Raw genomic sequence first — 13,048 nt, forward strand, 5'->3', positions numbered from 1 at the left:
AAATGCATTTATGCGAACCATATGATTGCGTTCGAGCGTCGTCGTCTTCGCCCACAGCTGGCGCGTTCGCACGCTCGTGCTCTGCGAGGTGAAGAAGAGGTTTTGCGCGCTTTGCTCGGGAGAGAGAGAAAGAAAATGAGAGCGAGCGAGAGAGAGACGCATTCACGGAGCGGGTCCTGCTGGAACGCGTTGTCGGCATTGCAACGCGGTGGAACGCGGTGTCGGTGTTGCAAGCTACGCTATACAACGCGCAGTGACGGCCGTAAGTCCGAGAGGCACGAAAAGAAATTATCATCATCATGAGTAATAAGATGAAAATTTCGCGCGCACTTCCGGTAAAATGCTGGGCTACGATCGCCCAGCTTCGCTGTTTCAAGCGTTGCGCGGCTGAGTGCAAGGTTAAACGTTTTTTTTTTTCTCAAAATTAAACCCACGCTGAAAGGACGTCGTTTCCAAACCATAGAGGAGATGCAGGACAATGCGACAAGAGTCCTAGCGCGCCATCCCCGAAAGTGCGTTCCAGGAGGCTTTCCAAAAACGGAAGAAACGATGACAACAGTGTATTGCGAGTACAGGGTACTAATTTGAAGGGGACAGTGCTTAAAATGCAGTACAATAAGCAATTAAGATGTTATAGCAAAATTTGTAGGCCTTCTTCCGGGGGTTTTACGTGCCAAAACCAGTTCCGATTATGAGGCACAAAATTTGGGAACCTCGTAAACACAATGACGAGCACTTGTTATCGTTATCGCGCTGGAATTGATTAGCAATCTAGTGCGCACTAAAATGCTTGCACCGTTAAGGGTGTAAACAGCTTGTCGCCGTACGCCCACCCTTACGGTTCCACGAAAACACCTAACAGTAACAGTAACTGCTTCTGTAAAAGTGCGCATGGCTTAAAAAGTTAGGGCGTTCTTTGCGCTCCCGATACAATGGGTGTTGCATCATACACCGTTATGTTTGGGTACACTATAGCGCCTCCCGGAAAGGTGCGCAAGCGTACTTCGGTCTCGATCACCGGTCCGGCAATTCGTGCACGCACGTCATGCATAATTCCCACATGACACAAATATCTTGTTAATTTTTTTCATAGATGATCTTGTGTGTCAAAAGGGGTCTGCTGTATGCATTTCCATCCACGATGTAGCATTCGACAAGGCATTCCTCCACGGCTATCAGCGGTGTGAAGTAATTACCCATAACTTACGTCCGATATAGTAGAATGGACCTTTCATCATATTCCTGGCAACTGCCTTGGACGTGGTTAAGAACGGGTGGTCAGGCTTTCCCTGAAAGCGCTCGTTGATGCCAAACGCTCCTCGCGCCGTCAAGTCCATGCTGAGTTCCTCAAACTTGTGAAGCATCTGCACCTCCTTGCCCGTGTCGGCGTACTGCTTCAGCGTTTGGACGAAGACGCCGGTGTCTTCTTGTATGTGCTGCATCATCTGCGCATATCACAGCATCGGAAGACGCATTACACCGTTCATGATTTGTTTTGTCTTCGAATATTTTCTGGGAATAAATGTGTTTGTAGGCAACGTTGACATTTTAGATTAGCCATGCAAGAAAGAGAGAAGGTATGCCGGCTCTACAAATAATAAAAATAAGATACAGAAACAATAAAAATAAAATTTAAATATAACAATGGAAACACTGTTGCTCATTGTTCACATAAGGCTTGTACAACCACGGTGTATGTATTAAAATGTAACTGCAAATAAGAAGGCATTAAACCGCAGTGTCCAAGTTAATTTTTGCTTATTTATACACATACCTAAATGAGAATAAAGCTTACAATGTGTTTAGCTGTACTTCATACTCAGTTCAAATGCACACTGTGCACTACGTGATATGTACTCTCGTCAGCATAAGTTTGGATACCACGGCAACAAGGTGAACTTCTGCTACTGAATCGAGTGGTAACACGTAAACGCGTAAGCAATCGATGTCAGGCGAACATATTTATACACTACCGTGGTGTGCATGCTTGATACTTTCTACTAGTTAGAGCTGCGAACGCTGAGCACGCGCGTCGATTTACACGCATGCAGTAATCTTAAACGAGCTGTATATACCGTATAAACCGGAATATAAGCCGATATATTTTCTTGACGAGAGCAGGCTAAAGTCACCTCTCGTCTTATAAAGTGGTCTTTGGCAGAAAGTGTGTCGTCGAATGTGTGCCAGTCGTCGTTCATGTCAATGAAGGCATAGTCAAAGTCATATCCATGTCCAAATGTGATTGCTGGCACTTGGTTTTCTTTTTTTTTGTAATTTTTTATTGTCGTTGCCGATGTAAACAGCAACATGGCCGGTCAGCGCCGGTTTGGCGTCCTTGAAAAAAGCGTGCAATATTGGCGGCCACAAATAGTAAAACTGTCGGCATGCAACTCACATGAAACGCCATTTCGTAGTAAGCTTCATATAGTGCATCCAGATCTTGAAGAAGTACTTCCGGACTTTGTGCCGAGGCTTCGTGCGCGCTCGCTACAAGTGGCAGTGCCGTTGCAATAATAAACGCGTATCGGTATGATTCCTTGTTTGTTTGTTACAAGCGACGCCGTTGATGGCTACGGTTCCGTGCATTTTTCGTGTCCGTCAGCAAAAACTATCATCATCAGCAATGGCTCGAGCGTCGTCGTCCTCTTCCACAGTTGACGAGTTTGTGCTCATTATTCCGGCGTAGAATTTCACTTCGCTTCAGTCATAGGCGCTGATTACGGGGGGAGGGGGGGAGCTCCAGGGCTCGAGTCCTCTCCGGAGTTATCCCGGGGGGGGGGGGGGGGGGGGGGCAGAGCCTCCCGCCCCCCGACGATCCGTAGCCTACTCCCCCGCCCTTAAGTGTCATTACCGGAGTTCTGTTACCCACATAATTTGAGGATTCTTTTGCGTTGCCTCTACCTTCTCACATTGGTTGTCGCGAGAAGCTTACGGCATCATTGTTAGCGCGGACGTGCGCGGCTTTTAATTTATACTTTCGCTTTATTTCAGCAAATCCTGACAATAAGAGGACAAGCGCATTAGAAGCACCAGCAGTGGCTACCTCATCCGTGTTTGCTCACTTCAACATTTTTTTTTTTTAATTTCCGCTGAGAACAACATCCACAGTCTATGCATGCACCTTGTTATGGGACGGACGCGTGTCGTTCACTCGGAGGATAAGCGGGAATTGAAGGAGTGCCAACGCGAACAAAAGCGCGAATGGACGCGAAAACTACGTTAAGCCGCTAGCGCCAGCTTAGCTGGACTTCCGTCTTAACAGGGTTCACAGCTTCACAAAGCGAAGCTGGTTAAGTTCGAGGTTGGTCCGTCGGTCGTGCGCTGACCATGCGTCGCCTAGCAACACGTCGCCCAGCTGCGCCGAGCCTCGCCACAGCTGCTGAGGTGGCACTAAGCCCTGACGTCATCGGGCGTGTCGCATCGCTTCGCCCCAACTTTGCCGAGCCATGACGACATCGACCGAGCCCCCGCGTAGCCGTGCCGAACCTTGCCACAGCCGCGGAGGTAGAGCTAAGCCATGCCGTCACTTCACTGATCCTCATAATGGCTTCGCGTCGCCGCGGCGGCAACAGAATGCCCCGCGTCTCCGCGCTGAGCACATCGCCGTGATGATGGAGCGACCGAAGAGGTGCGTTACTCCCGAAGAAGGGGAAGCGCGGCGCGAAAACCGTCATGCCGCTATACTCGAGAGCGGATGAGACGACTTTGGACCAACCCCGAGGATCGCACCTGTGAAGCGGCGGTGAAACGTCGGCGATTTTCAGAATATTCGGAGTTACGAGCTCGGGTTACCGAGAAAAAGCGTGTGTGCAGCCAGATGCGCGATCTAACGGTGATCCCATCGTAATACTGCGTAAAATAAATTTTGGCCGAGTCTTCGTGCAAAAGTATAACCTCGCGAAAAATAACCCAATCCGAGATAAAGCTAGGTCTGTTTGCACAGTCTTCGTACCACTATATATATAGTGTTAACCTGCCCCATTTTTTTTTTTATTTACGCCGGTATGAGCCATTGCTCAAGGGGGTATGAGCCATTCATTGTCTCACATGACGGACGCATTTAATAACCGATGCGATGTGAGAATGCAGGACAATGAATATGTTCATACCTTTGTTCAAAATTCTGTGTCACCTCTGTGTCGTGTGCGATACAGCTTCGCAGGTCATCCACTTTCACAGAGTGGCTCATGATTTTTCTTCCTTTCTTTCTTTTTGTTTTTTCATCTCAAAGTAGTGGGCCCACCTATATTCCCACTCGACCTCTATTCCGGTTTATGCGGCAACTGCCTACTCACCATCTTCAGCTTTTTGGAAGTCATACTGAGAGACACAGACGTGCGAATATTCTTCCATTTGTAGCCGCGGACGTGTAGAATTGACTGTCCCATAATTGGATGCATTTGGTCCGTCATCATTGTGATCTAGGAAGGAGACATGGTGCTGATTAGCTCTTTTCGCAGTCGAAACAGTCCTCGATGGTACAGGCGCTTCAAGCAATAGAGTGCACGAAACTGCTTTTTTTTTCGTGTTCTTTTCTCATCACCTTTTCGGCCCTTACCCCATTTCTCTGTGCAGACTAGCCAACCGGACACTAAATCGGTTAACTTCTCCGCATTTCACAAATTATTTACTCTCTCTCTCTCTCTCTCTCAGTATGCTGTAAGCGATCACGGCGACACACAGTGCTGCGCTTCGAAGACACATACATCGTAAAAGCCAGCTGCAATTTCGGACTTCGTAGGAAACCTAATTTAAGACAGTGTACATGGTATACATATACAGAACAGCCTGCATGCAAACTATTAAGTTTGAAATACGAGTGGATAGTCACTAAAGGCTGCCCAAAAAATATACCTTTTTGATACCAAAACTAGAGAGAACAAAGCGGCGGAGCCCATCTCACGACGACTGTCGACGATAATGCGTTTAGCATTGAATCACTATTAGGGGCGAGGAGTTACGGAATCACCATCTGTCGGCAGCGCCTCGCCTGCGTAGTATGAGGGATAACGCGGCGCTCTGCGCATAAGTTTGGCTGTCGGCGCTCAATAAAAAGTTGCAGTGGCTTAGCTCGGCTAGGCCAGGATATACGTAGCGTTAGCAAAGGTTCAGCTGATTATTCTTAGCTTTCCTGGTTGTCTCCTACGCTCAACCGCTAATTGCCAGGCAACTACTTCGGGATCCGATGAGTCAAGCTTCTCCGTTCTTCTGCGCTGTTGAGCAGCATTTGCGCTCTCCTTCTCCATGGCTATACGACACTGGCAAACGCCAGTCAGAAGCGCAGCGGCTCCAGCGCAGTGTCAGACGGCGACTGCACAGCGAGCGCGCGCCGGCGCCAGTGCGTCTACCACGGCTACGACGTCACTCCTCTGGAATGCGCAGACCGGCGGCGGTGAGTCGCGCGCGGCGGCGGCGGAGTGCGCGAGAGGTGCCGGCTGCGGTGGCTCCGGTGCACGAGCCGTGTGACATCACTGATCCTTGCGCATGCGCAGCACGGCTCTTGATGTGCCGCGCGAAACGGGCTTGGCTAGGCCAGTGTAGCTAACGCTACAAAAACACAACGGGGGAGCCCTCCTGGACATTCAGTTATGTATGTATTCTCGATACGAGGGAAGCTTCCTGCCGTCAAAATAATAATCTTGGGCAAACAGAAAGCACGGAATGGTTTACAGACGCCATCTCTTTATCGGAAGGCTGTATTTCAGCGCTTAGTAAGGACGAGGACAAAGAAGGAGACGTACGGACACACATGCGCTACTCACAACAATGAAGTTTATTGCCTTGACCACGCTGAACAATATAGTGCCATGGAAGTACGTCACCGACCACGTGTGTGTCCAGCTACCACCAGCTATTGTGTGTCCGTACGTCTCCTTCTTTGTCCTCGTCCTTACTAAGCGCTGAAATACAGCCTTCATGATGAACCAACAAGCCCATCTTGCCACTCTGGTCTTTATCGGAATACGCGTAAGTACAGTGACCCAGTAACGCACCCAGGTTCTCACAAGCACTTTGCATAATATGCAATTTCTTTACTTTAGCACGAGGAATCCAACAGCAAATAAAATGCCGAATAATTATAATAAAGACACCAAGGTGGATGCCATCAGAGCTATTCAAAAATAATTTCGTTATAACTATCGGACTTCGACGGCTACGGCGACTTGTGATGTGCCGTCGCGACGATTCAATTTTTTTCTTCTAAATTCATGGAAGTTTTATTATCACTATTTCTCAAGTTGCGTAACACTGTATGTTTATCGGTCTGCTCGGCGAGCTATTCCCAGCTGTTTCTTTTTCTTAATCCAGTAAATTCATTGTTTGCTGCAAACACAAACATGAGCATATGCCATCCTTTTTTTTTTTTTTTTTTTAATGTGCTTCTTACCGTTCCCTTGTTCCCTTTCGATTCCAGTGAACTTGCCGGTATCTAGCATCAACAAATTCACAGACCAAAGCTTTATGACATCCGCCGGGCAGCACGTGCAGGCCGAGCGTCTCGATGTGCGCTTTCTGCTACTCACCGAACATCGCAGCCCTGACGCCGTAGCAGACATCTTTCTCGCGGAAGTGCTTCAAGCGCACCCGATTTGTAACTGATAGCTGCTCGCCAGTATTAAGTTTCGCGATCCAAGCTTCACGTAGCTCCTTGCCCTGCGGGTACGTGTGAAGGCCGACACCGGGCTCCGTTGCGTACGTCCGGCACTGCGGCACCGAGCAGTAGCCTGTCAAGCAGACACCAGAAGCGGGAAAACCTCCCAACTTAATCGGAACTGTAGCGCAGGTGGAACTTTAAACTTTCGTTTTCAGCTCGCTTCGGCGCTCCCGAAGCAGCCGACGCGGCCGCTGTGTCCACGTTATCCCTCATATCACGTCACGCCGACGGAGGCGCCAGCGTTTCTAGTGGTGGAGCTCGCCCCCAAGAGCGACACAATGTGCTGCCATTGCCGAAACGAGTTATGTATGAGACGTGTACTGAAGTGGGATTCCTCTTTCACGCTTCCTTAAGAACACTCGGGGCCATCTAGCGCCGCCGCCCCCAAGCCTGCACATATGGCCTGCGAAATGCATGCACGCACGTGCCTGCTAAAGCTGGGAAACGCGGCAACCGGGCTCCTTTCTCGCGCTTCTTTCGGGACACGCTGCCCCATCTAGTGGAACTGGCGAGAAGTCCCGCATGGCCTCTGAGACGGGAAGCGTGGCGAGCCGGTGCCTGCGAATGCTGAGAATTGTTCCCTAGCTTGCTGCACACTGAGCAAGAGCCGCACATACCCGATGCATTCGGGGCGCAGTTCTCTAAATCGTTGGCCGTGAAAGCATTGATTGAAAGCGATACATGCCCAGTGCATACGTGGCGCGCAGCCTGCTAATGCGTCGGGATATTGTCCTTCGGGGACCCTTGTGACGTGGGTTTGATTCCGCTCAGCATCGGGGAAACTTAAGGGACGTTTTTCGGCATTGTAGAGTGGCACATTCCCAGTGGCACATACCTGGTTACCCGCGTTGCGAGAAGTGCCCTGAGAATGCTAACGCATTAAAAACGACCATTAGCACTTTTTAGCAATGGCGCATCACGAAGTTGAGGACGAGAATGGCTCCTCGGCATGACGTTCGAGATTGGGCGGTGCCCACGGCGCACTGTAAATCTTGTAAGCGCACGCTTGGATTTTCGTCATATCCGCTAACTACCATGTGCATGTGCCGTCTGCTTATGGGCTAATAATGTGATTTGCATTTTTTTAAACTTCGCCCTGATTCTATGTACAACGCATTCAGGAAACTATACGATTGCCTTCTGAGTGAACAGACCATAGAACACCGTCCGCACCGATAATCGGCTCAGAAGGCAGGGAAGGCACTTTTGTGCTTTCTGAGAACGCGCGGCTCGTACGAACGCCGTTGACTCTCTAGTGCTGTTCGTGCACGCCTCTCTTGTCGCACTGGGTCCTCCATGGTCTAATAGAACATCGGGCTGCTCTAGCCATTACTCTGATCGGGAAACCGAGTTCTAAATGAACTGTCAGATCAACTCGAGTCACTTGGTATGGACTCTGGGTACTGTGCGGCTCTTCAATGAACTTCTTTCACACCAACTTAGGTAACAGGGTAAGTGCCAATTGGTATGTGACGCTCTTCAATGAACATGGTTCAACCTGGGTCACTCTTCAAATTAGCCATCATAACATATAAAACAGATCATCTCCAATTACACACCCATCATAAGATAGATTGGTAATCGCATCAATGTCGCCAGTCATCTCCAAATGATGGATGCGCCGCCAATTCTTTTTAAAGGATGTCAATTAATAGCAAAATTTAGACAACCACCAGCCCTGCATACTTTGCTAGGATTGCTTCGATAGCAAATACAACAAATTTATAGCCAATCGAGGCAAAGTGAAATTTTGCCTGCAGTTGGCCTTAAAACGTTGCGCCTAAAACACTAGGCTTATTCGACATTGGTATCGAAGAGGTTCACTTCACTGAGGCCGATCTCTCCACCTTTGTGCCATTAAAAATTCTCTCTCTCTCTCTCCCTCACCCTTTATACCCGAAATGCGTAGCCAATATGTTAGCATGAATTCATGGATTTCAAAGTAAAGTCGCAAGTCCGAGCCGTTAACGTTCAGGATAAGTTCCCAAACACACTAGTTTGGGTCCTTTGTTGTTGGTTATTGTCTCTCTAAATGAATGTTAATCCTTGCTTATTGATGAAATATTATCTAGGTGTGAGCAGACGCTCTCCAGGTCATCTGGCGTCGCAACGAGCTTAACTTGAAGCCCTTCATTCGTTTTCAAGACTTGTTACTTTCCATGGCTCAATGCACTCACAAGAACACAGGAGTTTGTGCTATTCCAAAAGTGTAACTTTCCAGTCTAGCTCCACTTAACTTTTCACTTTAATTAGTTATTTTTAAGCCACAAAGGATTGTTAAGCATTTTGGCCTTGTGTGCTTTTTTATATAAATAACTAATTATAGTTCCAGAAATTAACCGATATAGCAATCCGCATTATTCGACTTAAAAAAATTTAATAGTTTGCAGACGCTTCCGTTCATGTAATAGGAAGAATTGAAACACTACACTTTTATTCAGTCTCGACGAAGCTGTATGTAGCATTTTACATCGCTGGTGATTCTGTAATATCTACGTATAAGCCAAATGGGTACCAAATGTTTCAACGAAACAGAGATAAGTCCTTCCTCACTCCTCGGTTCATGAAGTTCTGGAAGTTGCGCACGAACACGTCTTCTATAAAGTCGAGGTCTCTTATCACAACAAAGGGCACATCTCCATTGAAGAACCTGCGCAGTGAGGTTGTTAATACTTGTTAGTACTGTAATTGAAGCAACGCACTCATACAATGTAGAGAGCACATGTAAGTACGGCAGACATTGGACGATCAGCTGATGCTCAAATAAACCGGCGATCATAGCGAAAAATATGTACTACCTAAGTGCTAACTATGCATAAAAGTACAAATAAAATAGTAAAGAGGGCAAATGTTTAATCTCGATTCAGGTGTACTGCACACTGAAACGGTAAGGTGAACAAGCACTTATTGTTGTTATATAATACATGACACTAGCATACGGCACAGCCCGCAGATTATATTTTATTGCGATAGCAATTATATGGACACTTCAACCGGATTTCTGCCGTCGCCGTCCCCGTGAGGTTCCGTATAGATTCCAAGGGCGATAAAATTGTCGCCGCGCGCCGTATGCGGGAGCGAAAGCGCGCGGGGGACGCACGCTATCACGGAGGGCGAACTCCCCCGCGCGCTATCACGGGGAGCGAACGCACGGTGGAAAGCAAACGCGACCGTCGCGCGAAAAGCCGTAGGGGTATGAGAGGGAGGGAGGGAGGGAGGGAGGCGGGGCGGCGCTGTGCTCCGGCACCAAAGGCGTATCTTGCCACTCAATCTCCCACGCGAAAGCAAGAAACGGGAAGAGGGGGGGAGAGGGGGGGCAGCTTCTCCTCTGCCAACAACTTCTCTGCCCGGCGGTCTCCCGCACCGTCTCTTATATCCACACGGCTCTGACCTTTGTATGCGCTGTGCATTCGCCGCTCAGTTTCCGTTGAAGCGATAGACCGCGCGAACTTGCGCTTGCTGCCAACGTTTTGGCAGTCGTTGGCTGCGGTCATTCAGTGTGTGCTCTATTCATGTTTGCGTGTGCGCGCTGACACCACGATTGTTAATTCAGTTAGTAAGCCAATGTGCCCAAGTTTATGCAGCAGATAAAACTACTATCCCTACTTCGAATAGCTCCCTACTAATTTGCTATCGCAATCGATGCTTCGCCTTTCGGGCTAAACTGCGACATTTTTTTTATGTGTAAACGAACACATCCGATGTATCATAGTCAGCTCTTTCTGATACAGGTGGTTCATAGATATTGGCTATATTACTGGATGTGTGTTACCTTTTGCGGCGTACTGTATTGTAGACTGGTAAATAATTCTATAACAATGGCGGTAGATTGCATTATGCATTATAGTAAAAACCGCAGATTTTTTTGTCATGCAAGGTGTACTTATGACGTAAGGCTCACTTCAGCCTTGTTTTATTAGTCAATAAAGTGAATATAAGGCACAGAGTCGAGGACAACAGGAAATTATTTGGGATGATGAAATTAGAAAATTTGCAAGCGCAAGTTAAAATCAACTAGCGCAAGACAGGCGTAATTGGAGAGCACTGGGAGCAGCCATCGTCCTGCAGTGGAGATAAAATTGTGCTGCTGATGATGATAACGATGGAGGTGATGATGATGATGAAGGCACACATTATCAGATATCGGTCGTTGGATTCAGTCTTACCCAAACACGTCGCCGTACTTGTCTAGCCATTTTCCTATCACCTTGTAAATTTCCTGCCAAGGATAAAAAGTAATAACAAATGTTCAGATGGAATCGCGCTCTTGAGGCCAATTAATATAGGCAGTGGAGAAATACTATAAGCAAATTATAAGCACACTTAAAACTCCGATTACGCGAGTCACTTTATAGGGTGTTAACCGAGCATTGACATCAACAAAAGGTTAGTTGAAGCAGTGCCGTTATTTTCTATTACTTAATCGCTATCAGCTGCCTTTAGGTTTATGTTAGCTTTACTACACAAAGCAAAACATTAGGCGACAAAAAATGCCAGACTCCTATCAATATTTGATTACCTTTACTCAGTGAGTGCGACTTGAAATGGTGAGCCCTGGGCCCCTACGCTTAGAGAATTCCACGTGATGTTGAGCAGCCTCCATAGCGCATGGAAGACTTCGAGCGAACTTTAGTCGTACGGGAAGAACTCCCGTAAACCTACGAACAAGGACAACAGGCTCCCCCGCCGCACTCAAAACGAGCATGCAGCAGGAGACGAGGGCTATCCGCAGCGTCATCCATTTGCAAGCAGCACACCAAAAACACGCCCCTCTTTGCGAGCCCTCCAAGGGGTAACCTTTTCTGAGCTCAGCACTCTTATAGCTTCCTTTATTTCTTTTCTGCATTCCCTTCATAAATCTGATAATCTAGAAGAAGGAATGCTCAGCAGCGCAATATGAGCGCCCTCGAATAGCGCTTCATTCTAGAAATGAAGAGCGCGGCGTCGACGTCACATAGGCGCCGCTTTTCGATTAACGCCTCTCACTGTCGGACTCTACTTTGGTGCAGGGTACACAGTACATGAGACAAGATAGGGAGGATAAAGTTATTTGAGAATGGCAAACAGGCCTTACTGAGATTTACCAATCTAGCTTGCTATTTAATCTCTTCCGGGATAAAGGGAAGGGTGAGGTGCTTGGCGCTGCACTCATTAGCCTCGCTAGCGGGCTTCCTGATGCCCTACACGGCAGTGCGTACCAGGATATCAAAATCTGGGCTAGTGACACCATGCTTACGAGAATGCCACTGCAGGACTATTCAGCGAACTATGTATTTTACTGCACGAAATGAGCGTACCGCAAGGCCGTCGGTGGTCGTGAGCGCCCAATCCAAGTATTATCTGTTCTCTTGCACAAAGCGGCTCTGGCATAGCAGGATAAAATGCGTGGCTTCAAAATGTAGAAACACTAGCTCCATCCCACGTAAGGTAACGTGTTTACGTCACACCGTGCAGCGTTTGATTCAACTGGTTACTAATGAAGGAACTCAATCGGCACATTTCCTAGTTCATAACAGCTGTTCACTATAAAAGAAATGTTTTCGGGCCGACACAACTGCAGTTCATCAACAGCCGTATAGCTTGGAAGTTAAGAAAACACCTATGAACAAATTGAACAAAACAAACCGCCATATTATCTTCATGATTTACCCTGAGTTACAGCTGTGCAAGCATCATGCATTGAGCAGTGCAATGTACTAGTTACTTTTTTCAGATTCATGCCCCAACTGCAATTGAACTGAATGACTGCATGTTGGGTGAGTCGGAATGAATTCTATATAATTATTGCGCAATGGGAAAGTGGACACACACAGAAAAATAGCGACAAGGACGCAGCGCAGCGTCATTGTCGTTATTTCTTTGCTTGTGTCCACATCTATTTAGGGCGTTAGTGGACAGTCGACTCATTTACAGCCGAGAAAAAACAATTGGTGCCTTGCTGTATCACAGATGCTGCAAATTAAGTTTGTGATGTGGTTATAAGATGTTTGTAGGGGCCTAATCAGAAAAAGGCTTTATACGATGTACAACGACAAGTGAGGTAACTAATCAATGCTTTACGTGTTAATGTTCTATGTGTTAATGCAATGCTCTATTAAGATATCTACGTGTTAACGTTTATCATGAACACTCTCGACACAACCGTACGTAGCGGCAACCTGAAATAGAGCTATCCCACTTTCTAGACGTGATAATAAAGTTTAATGAAATTCAAAAGAAAGAAAATCGCAGTTTCGCGCGAAAGGCGAAGCATCAATTGCGGTAGTAAATTATTAGAGAGCTATACGGAATAAGGATAGCAGTTTTATCGGCTGTATAAACTTGGACACATTCGCTTACTAACTGAATTAATAAGCATGGTGTCAGCGTGCACAAGCAAACATGAATAGATCA

At 47.3% G+C, this 13,048-nt stretch overlaps 1 protein-coding gene across 1 annotated transcript in view; it reads right to left on the minus strand.

The window, feature by feature from the left end:
- LOC119449671 (cytochrome P450 3A14) overlaps positions 1-13,048 on the minus strand; it is a 43,142-nt gene that overhangs the window by 15,902 nt on the left and 14,192 nt on the right. Inside the window, exons 3-6 of the mRNA XM_037712893.2 lie at positions 10,822-10,874; positions 9,209-9,305; positions 4,296-4,421; positions 1,208-1,445 (exon numbers count right to left, since the gene is read on the minus strand). Of these exons, the coding sequence (XP_037568821.2) occupies positions 1,208-1,445; positions 4,296-4,421; positions 9,209-9,305; positions 10,822-10,874 (514 nt within the window). The remainder of the gene's footprint in view (positions 1-1,207; positions 1,446-4,295; positions 4,422-9,208; positions 9,306-10,821; positions 10,875-13,048) is intronic.

This window comes from Dermacentor silvarum, chromosome 4 (genome assembly GCF_013339745.2).
Source record: "Dermacentor silvarum isolate Dsil-2018 chromosome 4, BIME_Dsil_1.4, whole genome shotgun sequence".
Taxonomy (NCBI): Eukaryota; Metazoa; Arthropoda; class Arachnida; order Ixodida; family Ixodidae; genus Dermacentor; species Dermacentor silvarum.